This window comes from Salvia miltiorrhiza, chromosome 3 (genome assembly GCF_028751815.1).
Source record: "Salvia miltiorrhiza cultivar Shanhuang (shh) chromosome 3, IMPLAD_Smil_shh, whole genome shotgun sequence".
Taxonomy (NCBI): Eukaryota; Viridiplantae; Streptophyta; class Magnoliopsida; order Lamiales; family Lamiaceae; genus Salvia; species Salvia miltiorrhiza.
The window spans coordinates 9,681,575-9,694,377 of record NC_080389.1 but is presented as its reverse complement, the minus strand read 5'-3'; the positions used below and the strand labels follow the sequence as shown (position 1 = coordinate 9,694,377).

Here is a 12,803-nt window from a genome sequence, read left to right as displayed (position 1 = left end):
CAAGTGATACTAATCAATCAACAACATTCTAAGCCTTAGGATCACAAGTTCGGTTTCATGCTTCCGATAACCAACGTTAAATAACATAGAGCTAGAAGTTGAGAGTTTAAGCTCAATAAAAACATAATTCAGAATTTAACATAAAAGTCTTAAGTTGAACCCTAGCCTCAGCTCTGCCCCGTCATCACCAGCCATTAACCTGAAAATATTTGAAAGTAATTTTGGGCTAAGTACTAATGTACTTAGTGGGCTGCAACTTTTAAAGCATTTCATAATCTGAAGAACAGTTTATCCAATCTTACTGACATGACATAGAAGGTTTTAAAGAGAAATAACTTCTATGCATGTTAAAACATTTTCATATATATATATATATATACTTAATTATTTTGCGCGCGTTTGCACACTCCATTCTGTTACTCGCTGTGATCCCGGACCTCTAGCCACCGACGGATCTCTGTCTCCCGCTGACTTGAACTGAGGGCGTAACCCAGCCAAGTATAATAAACCTCGGAAATTAATCCAGACAGGCCTATCATTTCTATGCTCCGGAACACATCCCGTCGAGCACCCTTATAACGCCTCTGGTTAGTGCCCGATGGAGATCAACCCACCGAGTCAGCTAACAAGTGTACACAATTCTCAAACAACGTGTTAGGTCATAAGAGAACCTCAATTGATTAACTGTACGAGCATTAAACATGGTAGAGTGCACAAAAATATTTTATTGGATAAACAGTTTATATTTCACGAATATTTAAGCTCAATAGCTAAATCATACATTTGAAAAATAAGCCCACCTCTCTAGGCAAAGTGTAACACCCCGCCTATTTATATTAAGTTTAGAATTTATTTTAAACTTAGATTAGGATGATTTACGCCGGAAAAAAATGAAAAATGATTTATATTTTAAATTCCAACAAAATTTATTTTCAGAAGCCTTTATAAAAATTTAGTCTTTTGAAATTTTGTGCATTTCATAAATTGAATTATATGAATATGTGATTATTCTATATGATTAGTATTTATTTGTACATGATTTAATTTAAGTCTATATTAGGCTTTAATTTTTGAATGTGTTGGGCTTTGACAAATATTATTTTGGGCCCTAGTTTTAATTAAGTCTTCCTTGTTAATAATTAAGCCCAAAAGTCATTTTTCCTAAAAAAAAAAAAAAAAAAAAAGAAACCCAACCCACCACCTCCATAGCTGCCAAGTACAACACCCCCATTTTGACTCCTTCACCCATCTCAACCATGCGCGTACAGCACCTCCATTTTGACTCCTTCACCCATCTCAACCATGCGCCCACTCTTTTGCACGCTCCCTACCATTTTTGACTCCTTCACCCACGCTTCCTAACTTAACATGTTCATCCTACTCCCTTAAATATCCCCCTTATTCATCTAATTCCTCACCCCAGCAACGAAGTTCAAACAGAAACAAGATCACCACATAATATAGCAGAATTCATTCAATCAAGGTTTTACCTTCTAAACTCCAACTTATTCCCTCTGCATAAATGGCAATACGATGCATCCTATCTATGTATGCTGTTTTACTTCTACAACTTAACAAACCAACAAGCATGAGTAGCAGCCCCATAACTGAAGATACAAGCTTTATATATATATCTGCATATATACATACATATATGATGCATGTTTGAGATAAAAGGAAAAGAAGTTGAGTTTGAAACTTTGATTTTTATTCCTTGTTTTTAAACTGCGATGCTTGAGTCGGGCCGCTGCCTCGAGTCGAGTAGAGTCTGGGCGGCGACGGTGGCTGCAAAGAGCAGTTGCTGTCGACCGGAATTGAGCAGGATGAAGGGGTAGATGGGTGGTAGCAGCGGCCATTTCTGCGGTCTGACAGAAGGCGAGACCGGAGGCGGAGGCGCAGCCTGTAGCTGCGTCGTCGTCGGAGAGAGATGAGGGAGGCTGGGCTTGGCGGCGGTGGTGCCGCTGCTGCCCAGCCAAGGACGGACGGAGGGGAGTGACAGAGAGGAAGTTTCAGAGGGCGTTCGGCGGCGGCAGTGGGCTTCGTCTGCTGTTGTTCGCTGGTCTGTTTCGAGGGACGTCAGGCGGCGGCGGTAGACCTTGTCAGCTGCTGCGGCCGCCGATTTAGAGAGGGGGGCGGTCGGCGGCAGCTTTCCTGCTGTAGTCGCCGGACTGATTCAGCGAGAGAGAGGGAGAGTGATGTTGTGCGTGCCGGGGTGTGGAAGAGAGGGAGGAGCGGTGGCGGCTGGTTCGCTGCTTCGCCGGAGAAGCCGCGCCGCGTCTGTGTATGCGTGAGTGTGTGTTGCGCCGCTAGAGAGAAAGCGAGAATGATTCTGCAGGGTGTGTGTGAGTGTTGTGCGGCTGGGGGAAGAAGAAAGGGGGGAGGGAGTGTTGGGCCTTAGGTTTGGGCTAGGATGGAGTTGGGCTGTTGGGCCGATTTTTCTTTCAGTTGGGCCAGTGTTTAATTAAATGGTTGGGACTCATTTTATTTAAACTTGGGCTGCCATTTTTTTTTATTTTATTTTTGGGCTGCGAATTTTAAAACAAAAACATGGGCTTCCATTTAATTGTTAGACTTCTTTAATTGATTTATCAATTTAATTCTTTAATTTGGGTTTAAATTAATTATTTTTGAAAAAGTTTGCATAATAGTATTTTCTTATTATGTGCATATGTTAAATATATTTATTTAATTATGTGAGTTAAAGCATGAATTAATTTTTGCATCAAACATTTTACATAGAATCATTTATGATTAAATTGGTTTTATTATTAAAAATCGAATAAGGATATTGTTGGTGTCCTTGACTCAAGAATTTATTTTCTTAAATATTTAATTATTAAAATATGAAAACCCGGCTAAGTGAATCATAGGATGATAAGCACTTCACTATGACTTAAGATTAGATTCGGGAGACCTATTAAGATTATAGATTTCTTGTAGGCTTTGTGGATCGTGAGGACTAGCACTGCTATACCAATTCAGAGTTAAGAATAAACGACAGGCTTTGCCTATTCAGGTGGGCTTATTTACCAAATGTATGGTTTAGCTATTGAGCTTAAATGTTTCAATGAAATAAAAACTGTTTATCCGATAAAATATTTTGTGCACTCTGCTCTGTTTAAGGCTCGCAACAATGAATCGATCGAGGTTCTCTCTTGACCTAACACGTTATTTGAGAATTGTGTACACCTATTAGCTGACCTGGTGGGTTGATCTCCATCGGGCACTAATCATGTATGAGGCGTTATAAGGGTGCTCGACGGGATGTGTTCCGGAGCATTGGGTCCCAAATGGGAACTTGACTGGGTTACGCCCTCAGTTCAAGTAAAGCAGGAGTAATGGATCCGTCGGTGGCTAAAAGGTCCGGGATCACAGCGAGTAACGGAAAGGGAGTGTGACAATTGCGCGCAATATAATAAAATGTTTTAACATGCTTAGAAGTTATTTCAATTTAAAACCTTCTAAGTCATGTCAAGTATAATTGGATAAACTGCTCTTATGATTATGAAATGTTTATAAAAATGCTAGCCCACTAAGTACATTAGTACTTAGCCCAAAATTACTTTCAAATGTTTTCAGGTTGATTGGTTGGTGCTGACGGGGCAGAGCTGAGGCTAGGGTTCAACTCCGTATTTTGTCTTCCGCTGTTGCATTAGCTCTTATTTGTCTTATGTTTCTCTATCTTAAAAACTTTTATGTTAAATTCTGAATTATGTTTCTTATCGAGCTTAGACTCTCAACTCTAGCACTATGTTATTTAATATTGGTTATCAGAAGCATGAAACCAAACTTGTGATCCTAAGATTTAGAATGTTATTAATTGATTACTATCAGTTGATTTATGTCTTTCTTCACTCAAAGGGCGTTGCCCGACTTCTTATCCTATTATTTGAATTTCACAAGGTCCTTCCCTTGTTCATTTCTATGATTTTAATCGCACCCCGATTATAGTTTATTCCTTCAAGAATTGGGGTGTGACAGAATGGTATCAGAGCATAAGTTTTCTTTCATGTCTCTGATAATCGTAAGCTTCTAATGTCGAGTCTAGAATAGTACCTCTAGGCTTCTAAGAAAATTTGTTGACCCTCAGCTCGCCGTCACACTGCCGCAACAAAAGGTACGACTTAAAAATTTCAATGATTTTAAATGCTTTCAAAGTTTTTAAGAAGTGCGCGCTTTCAATGGATGATGTTATATGAATTGCTTACCCCTTTCATATTGTTATTTTGAGCCTTTAACTCATATAACCAATGTATGTATGTATGTCGTGTTTGGGACTACCCGAGCCCTTAACGAATCAATGAATTTATGGTCGAGTCAGATTCCATTAATCTTTCCGGCTTAAGAAAAATTTTATGAAAGGGGCATTTATTGTCCATATGTTTAAAAGTTTCAAAAGAAACAAATGATTAAATGAATGAAAAGTTTTCTGTTATCGTGTTAGGTCCACTGCCTGTACGATATGAATGATGAGTCTCTTACAAACCGTTTGAGTACTACCCAAGGATACTTTAGAAATGTTAGTCGTGAAAGCTCCGCTTGATCGATTTAAGTAAGAAATGATAAGATAGCAACGTTTAACATAGATATGTTATAACGTAGAAGAAATGTCATGAGATTAAGGTTTCACTTAAGTTATTCCATTTAAGTTTAGATTAGTTTCCACATAGAACTAGTCTTTCACATGGTTACACCATAGAAGTGATATATCTCATGTATATCTATATATGTATGTATGTATGCCGAATGGGTCTTTTCTTCTGTTGATTCTCGTCCGTCAATCAGAATGGAAGGTGCACCAAGAGGGCGTGGTAGAGGGCGCGGACGTGGCCGTGGGCGCGGTAGGGGATTTGTACCCGAAGAGCCTATTCCACAAGTAGCACCAAATCGCACAGCCGAGGAAAAGTTTCGCAAGGAAAAACCTCCAACGTTTGATGGATTGGGCGAACCTGCGGATGCCGAGAAATGGGTTAGGGCAATAGAACGGATCTTCAACTACATCCGTTGTGATGATGAGGAGAAAGTGGCATGTGCAACTTATCAGTTGGTGGACGAAGCTGACTTTTGGTGGGAGTCAGTAAGGCGGACTATGACTGACGAACAGTGGGAGAATTTCACATGGGAAGAATTCAAGGCTGAATTGTATGAGAAATATATACCAGGATGTTACCGACAGAAGAAACAGAATGAGTTTTGGAATCTGAGACAGAAAACGGGAACTGTGACTGAGTACGACAGGGCCTTCAATCAGCTATCAAGATATGCTCCGACGTTGGTGGACAGTGATGAGAAACGCGTAGAGAAGTTCAGAAACGGACTGCGTCACGAGATAGCGATTTCCCTAGCAAGTCAAGGGGGTCTCACATACGCGCAGACATTGAGCAGAGCCCTCACTATTGAGTCATTGTTGCCAAGGGAAAAAGGAAAATCCCCCGAACAGTCTGGATTTGTACCATCTCAAGATGGTAGTAAGGGAAAGCGAAAATGGAATGAAGGAACTGGTGGAAACATTGGAAATGGGAAGAAACCATGGGTGGCGAATCAAAATCGGAACCAACATCAGAATCCACAACCTCAAGCAATGGTTCAAACTCCTTGCCCAAAATGTCAAAAACTCCATCCGGGAGAATGTCTGAAAGGAATGAACGTCTGCTATAACTGCGGAGAGGCCGGGCATTATGTCTCGAATTGCCCAAAGAAGGGAGGTGGAGCACCCCAACAACAAAATCCCGGGAACCAACAGCGACAAAACCAAGGTCCTAGAGGAAATCAGGGGCAACCACAATACGCTAGGGCCTATGCCATTAACCAACACCAAGCAGCGGGAGATCACGGAAACCTGGCAGGTACCATTATGTTTTCGACATGTCGATTATAGCTCTATTCAATATTGGAGTATCCTATTCTTCCATTTCATATGTTGCTTGTAAGAAATTAGAATTTACGCTATAATCGTCCGTAACAACGTTAGAAATTAGTACAACTAACGATGAAAGACTGCTACTAAGGACGTCACCGCCAACTCAGAGCTCGATATAGGCGCGGAAACATTTAGACATACTTACATGTTATTCCTATGATAGAATTTGATGCAATCCTCGAATTGGTTGACTTACTCAAGTCAGAGCCACGATACTTTTAAACAAGAGAAAGATCCCTCTTCAATCTTCAGGAAAGGACGAGACAAGTTTCCATAAGGTACCAGATTTTGAGGAAAATTTTCTAGTTCGAAGAACAATGTCACACTATTAGAAAAGCTAAGACCGCATATGATTTAGTGCCACACAAGAGTTGAGTGGAATGAAAGTCTAGTATCCAAACTAGATGACCCAGATATGCAATTTCGAGGACGAAATTTTTATAAGGAGGGAGGAATGTAACACCCCGCCTATTTATATTAAGTTTAGAATTTATTTTAAACTTAGATTAGGATGATTTACGCCGGAAAAAAATGAAAAATGATTTATATTTTAAATTCCAACAAAATTTATTTTCAGAAGCCTTTATAAAAATTTAGTCTTTTGAAATTTTGTGCATTTCATAAATTGAATTATATGAATATGTGATTATTCTATATGATTAGTATTTATTTGTACATGATTTAATTTAAGTCTATATTAGGCTTTAATTTTTGAATGTGTTGGGCTTTGACAAATATTATTTTGGGCCCTAGTTTTAATTAAGTCTTCCTTGTTAATAATTAAGCCCAAAAGTCATTTTTCCTAAAAAAAAAAAAAAAAAAAAAAAGAAACCCAACCCACCACCTCCATAGCTGCCAAGTACAACACCCCCATTTTGACTCCTTCACCCATCTCAACCATGCGCGTACAGCACCTCCATTTTGACTCCTTCACCCATCTCAACCATGCGCCCACTCTTTTGCACGCTCCCTACCATTTTTGACTCCTTCACCCACGCTTCCTAACTTAACATGTTCATCCTACTCCCTTAAATATCCCCCTTATTCATCTAATTCCTCACCCCAGCAACGAAGTTCAAACAGAAACAAGATCACCACATAATATAGCAGAATTCATTCAATCAAGGTTTTACCTTCTAAACTCCAACTTATTCCCTCTGCATAAATGGCAATACGATGCATCCTATCTATGTATGCTGTTTTACTTCTACAACTTAACAAACCAACAAGCATGAGTAGCAGCCCCATAACTGAAGATACAAGCTTTATATATATATCTGCATATATACATACATATATGATGCATGTTTGAGATAAAAGGAAAAGAAGTTGAGTTTGAAACTTTGATTTTTATTCCTTGTTTTTAAACTGCGATGCTTGAGTCGGGCCGCTGCCTCGAGTCGAGTAGAGTCTGGGCGGCGACGGTGGCTGCAAAGAGCAGTTGCTGTCGACCGGAATTGAGCAGGATGAAGGGGTAGATGGGTGGTAGCAGCGGCCATTTCTGCGGTCTGACAGAAGGCGAGACCGGAGGCGGAGGCGCAGCCTGTAGCTGCGTCGTCGTCGGAGAGAGATGAGGGAGGCTGGGCTTGGCGGCGGTGGTGCCGCTGCTGCCCAGCCAAGGACGGACGGAGGGGAGTGACAGAGAGGAAGTTTCAGAGGGCGTTCGGCGGCGGCAGTGGGCTTCGTCTGCTGTTGTTCGCTGGTCTGTTTCGAGGGACGTCAGGCGGCGGCGGTAGACCTTGTCAGCTGCTGCGGCCGCCGATTTAGAGAGGGGGGCGGTCGGCGGCAGCTTTCCTGCTGTAGTCGCCGGACTGATTCAGCGAGAGAGAGGGAGAGTGATGTTGTGCGTGCCGGGGTGTGGAAGAGAGGGAGGAGCGGTGGCGGCTGGTTCGCTGCTTCGCCGGAGAAGCCGCGCCGCGTCTGTGTATGCGTGAGTGTGTGTTGCGCCGCTAGAGAGAAAGCGAGAATGATTCTGCAGGGTGTGTGTGAGTGTTGTGCGGCTGGGGGAAGAAGAAAGGGGGGAGGGAGTGTTGGGCCTTAGGTTTGGGCTAGGATGGAGTTGGGCTGTTGGGCCGATTTTTCTTTCAGTTGGGCCAGTGTTTAATTAAATGGTTGGGACTCATTTTATTTAAACTTGGGCTGCCATTTTTTTTTATTTTATTTTTGGGCTGCGAATTTTAAAACAAAAACATGGGCTTCCATTTAATTGTTAGACTTCTTTAATTGATTTATCAATTTAATTCTTTAATTTGGGTTTAAATTAATTATTTTTGAAAAAGTTTGCATAATAGTATTTTCTTATTATGTGCATATGTTAAATATATTTATTTAATTATGTGAGTTAAAGCATGAATTAATTTTTGCATCAAACATTTTACATAGAATCATTTATGATTAAATTGGTTTTATTATTAAAAATCGAATAAGGATATTGTTGGTGTCCTTGACTCAAGAATTTATTTTCTTAAATATTTAATTATTAAAATATGAAAACCCGGCTAAGTGAATCATAGGATGATAAGCACTTCACTATGACTTAAGATTAGATTCGGGAGACCTATTAAGATTATAGATTTCTTGTAGGCTTTGTGGATCGTGAGGACTAGCACTGCTATACCAATTCAGAGTTAAGAATAAACGACAGGCTTTGCCTATTCAGGTGGGCTTATTTACCAAATGTATGGTTTAGCTATTGAGCTTAAATGTTTCAATGAAATAAAAACTGTTTATCCGATAAAATATTTTGTGCACTCTGCTCTGTTTAAGGCTCGCAACAATGAATCGATCGAGGTTCTCTCTTGACCTAACACGTTATTTGAGAATTGTGTACACCTATTAGCTGACCTGGTGGGTTGATCTCCATCGGGCACTAATCATGTATGAGGCGTTATAAGGGTGCTCGACGGGATGTGTTCCGGAGCATTGGGTCCCAAATGGGAACTTGACTGGGTTACGCCCTCAGTTCAAGTAAAGCAGGAGTAATGGATCCGTCGGTGGCTAAAAGGTCCGGGATCACAGCGAGTAATGGAAAGGGAGTGTGACAATTGCGCGCAATATAATAAAATGTTTTAACATGCTTAGAAGTTATTTCAATTTAAAACCTTCTAAGTCATGTCAAGTATAATTGGATAAACTGCTCTTATGATTATGAAATGTTTATAAAAATGCTAGCCCACTAAGTACATTAGTACTTAGCCCAAAATTACTTTCAAATGTTTTCAGGTTGATTGGTTGGTGCTGACGGGGCAGAGCTGAGGCTAGGGTTCAACTCCGTATTTTGTCTTCCGCTGTTGCATTAGCTCTTATTTGTCTTATGTTTCTCTATCTTAAAAACTTTTATGTTAAATTCTGAATTATGTTTCTTATCGAGCTTAGACTCTCAACTCTAGCACTATGTTATTTAATATTGGTTATCAGAAGCATGAAACCAAACTTGTGATCCTAAGATTTAGAATGTTATTAATTGATTACTATCAGTTGATTTATGTCTTTCTTCACTCAAAGGGCGTTGCCCGACTTCTTATCCTATTATTTGAATTTCACAAGGTCCTTCCCTTGTTCATTTCTATGATTTTAATCGCACCCCGATTATAGTTTATTCCTTCAAGAATTGGGGTGTGACACAAAGCCTGTCGTTTAACCTTATCTCTGAATCGGAATAGCAGTGCTAATCCTCCTGATGCTCAAAGCCTACAAGAAATCTATTCTCAAAAGGTCTCCTTGAATTCTAATCTTAAGTCATGGTGAAATGCTTAATATTCTATGATTCACTTAGCCGGGTTTTCAAAATTTAATGAATAAATAATTGAAAACATTTTCTCTTGAGTTAAGAACACCAACAATATTCTTACTCATCTTTTAATAATTGGAATTATAAATAAAACCAATTAAATCTTAAATACTTTTATTGCAAAAATATAATGCAAATTCATGTCATGCTTGGCATATAATAAGAAATTACTTAAAATATGCTTATAATAATAATTTAATATTATTATAAAAATTTACTCTTTGAAAATAATTAATTAAACTTAATAAGTCTAATTAATTATAATAGTGTAGCTCCTTTAAATAAAATCTGCACAAATCCAAATAAATTAATACTTGGGCAGCCCATGATTTAAAATAATCAAAGGCCCAGCTTAAAAAAAGAAAATCGGCCCAACTGACTCGGCCCAAAACTCATAAAAATCGGCCCATTAAAATTTAAAACAAAGGCCCAACATTCAAATTAAAATCGGCCCAAGCAAATAAAAAAAATGCAGCCCAAAACTAATTAATACCCGGCCCAAACACTCGGCAGCAGAACTCTCTCGGCTCCCTCTCTCGGCTCCCTCTTCCCTCATCTCTCGCTCTTTTTCGGCGGCGGTAGCAGCGCCGACTCCACCACCCGACCGCCGTCCCCTGACTCTCTCTTTCTTCCTCACCTCCCTCGACTGCTCTCTCGCCCTCGACTGCTCTCTCGCCCTCAACTGCTCTCTCGCCGCGGACGCTCACCGGAGGCGCAGCAGCGACGAGCTGCCGCCATCAACCGCCGCTGAGCCCTCCACCTCCATCGTCTCTCTCTCAAATCTCATGGAATCAGCCCGGCGAGCAACCATGAAGGCCACCGCCTCCACGACACACCACTCTCTCTCATTCCCTTTCCAAACTCAGTCCGACGAACAGAAATGAAGCTGCCGCCGACCGTACCTTACTGAAACCGGCAAAAAACAGCCTCCAAGGCTGCCTCCGCCTCTCTCTCTCTCCTGTCTCCGGCAGCCGTTGCCCGTAGATCAGGTGACACCGCCTTCGATTCTCGCTCAACACAACCCTCTCCTTGACTCGACTCAGCAAGAAACACAACACTCACTCAACAAGCTAGAAGCAAGAACTGAGACATGGAGAAACCAAGCTTCAAAAAGTCGTCCTCCTCTACTTCTTCTTTTATAAATCATGCTCTGATGTATGAATATATATATATATATATATATATATACAGATTGTATGCTTATGATTATGAATGTCATTTTAATGAAATGCTTGAAATGCGTTGCTGGGTATATATCAAATTGTATATAGCTTTGAACAAGCTTGCAGCTTGAAGTTCGATTTATGAGCAGAGGTAAAAGAAATCAAATGGCTACCTTGTGAGAAATTTCAGTGAGTGTTGATCCTGTTTGTTTGCTGGAAAAGAAGGTTCATAGATATGAATACCATTTAAATGAAGGCTCTTATTCATAGGGACGAATGTAAAGAAACGGATTTAGAAATCTTACTTGTGTGCTGGATTCTGTACGCCAAAGAGAGAGTCTGAAATGGTGGGAATTGCCAAGAGGAAATGGCTTTGCAGACAAGTCTGAAATGGTGGGAATTTGAAAGTGTGAAAGTGGGATTTGTTAAGTGGGAATTGAAGTGGGATTTGTTAAGATTTGGCTGTCGGATTAGTAGGAGAAGGGGGTATGGTGGGAGGAAAGAAAGTGGAAAATTTGATAAGATATGATTTAAGATATGATTTGATTGTGACATGTATGAAAAAAAATAATCATGATATAGGGTGGCTATTAGGAACATAAAATACCGGGACTGTAATAATACTTCAGGGTTCGAAAAAAAATAGCTCGTGAAAGATTGCTAAATTAAATAAATATGCAATGCATATAAATTCAATAACTAAATTTACAAATATTTTTGTAAATCATTTTTGTTGGAATTAAAAATAAATTCATTTTCTTTTATCCGGCGTGAATCAACTTAATATCTAAGTTCAAAAATAAATTCTAAATTTAACTCGGGGAAACGGGGTATTACAGATAATATTACAACCACGATATAAGGTGACTTCAACTGAGGCCTATGATCGATTTGTATCTGCTGAGATTCCAGATCTTGACCTGACTCCACATCTACATTCTTGTGTTATCAATCATATGATGCATGGGCCATGTGGTGAACTCAGCCCAAAGAATGCATGCATGATAAGGGGTAAAAATGCAAAAGTTATTATCCTAAAGAGTTTAAGTTAAACACTGAACATCGGTTGGACTCATACCCCGACTACAAGGGTAGAGATGATGGAAAAAAGGTTTTGGTGCGTGATAAGTGGTTGGATAACAGATGGGTGGTCCCTTATAATGATTATTTGTTGGCAAAGTTTGATTTCTATATTAATGTCCAATTTTGTACGGATGTTAGATCAGTGAAGTATCTTTACAAATTAATATGTGTGTAAAGGTAATGATCAAATAGCATACAATATTGTTGATGTTGAATCTACAGAGCCAATAGATGAGATTTCTGATTTTCAAAAGTCACGGTGGCTTTGTGCTCCGGAAGCTATGTGTCGAATTTATGGATTTGATATTTTTGATATGTATCCATCAGTTTTCCAATTACATGTGCATTAATTTGTCGAGGTATCAACAAGTTTTCTTCGCGGCCAACCAATCTCTTCCGAAAATTGTAGATTCTGATCGTGCTAACAGGACACAACTTATAGAGTTTTTTTAGATGAATAAATTTGTTGAAGTTGCAGCACTAAATTTATTGTATCGGGAATTTGTTGAACATTTTTTATGGAGCTTACAAACTAGGAGGTAGACACCGCGCTCTAGGTTAGGGACAATCGGTAGACTTGTCTTCGTCAATATTACAGAAGTGGAACATTTTTATTTAAGGATTTTGCTGAATCATGTTAGGGCTCCAACTTCCGAAATGCCATCAGCTTTGCGAAAATTATTTGCGATTATACTTGTTTTTAATTTCCCTTCTGATCCCAAAAATTTGTGGATTGAATTTTTAGGGCCACACTCTTGATGTTGTGATCTTCCATGATAATATAGATAGGTTCAAACATGTGCTTCAAGAGGGTAATGTTTATATGGTGAAAGGAGCTTATGTTTCT

General features: G+C 39.6%; 2 protein-coding genes and 1 long non-coding RNA gene across 10 annotated transcripts in view; 2 read left to right on the top strand and 1 right to left on the bottom strand.

The window, feature by feature from the left end:
• LOC131017443 (putative inactive disease susceptibility protein LOV1) overlaps window positions 1–12,803 on the top strand; it is a 93,294-nt gene that overhangs the window by 62,021 nt on the left and 18,470 nt on the right. The window lies entirely within an intron of this gene.
• Window positions 4,787–5,878, top strand: LOC131018285 (uncharacterized). Its single transcript, XM_057947010.1, has one exon. It carries the CDS (start codon window positions 4,787–4,789, stop codon window positions 5,876–5,878), a length of 1,092 nt encoding a protein of 363 aa, XP_057802993.1.
• LOC131017453 (uncharacterized) lies at window positions 9,544–11,669 on the bottom strand. Its single transcript, XR_009099618.1, has 3 exons — window positions 11,179–11,669; window positions 11,047–11,086; window positions 9,544–9,610 (listed from the first exon to the last, which is right to left on the bottom strand). It is a non-coding gene; the product is annotated as an uncharacterized LOC131017453 (long non-coding RNA).

What these genes read in the sequence shown, in the direction of transcription:
- LOC131018285 (XM_057947010.1), top strand. Translation starts at nt 4,787, where the DNA reads ATGGAAGGTGCACCAAGAGGGCGTGGTAGAGGGCGCGGACGTGGCCGT.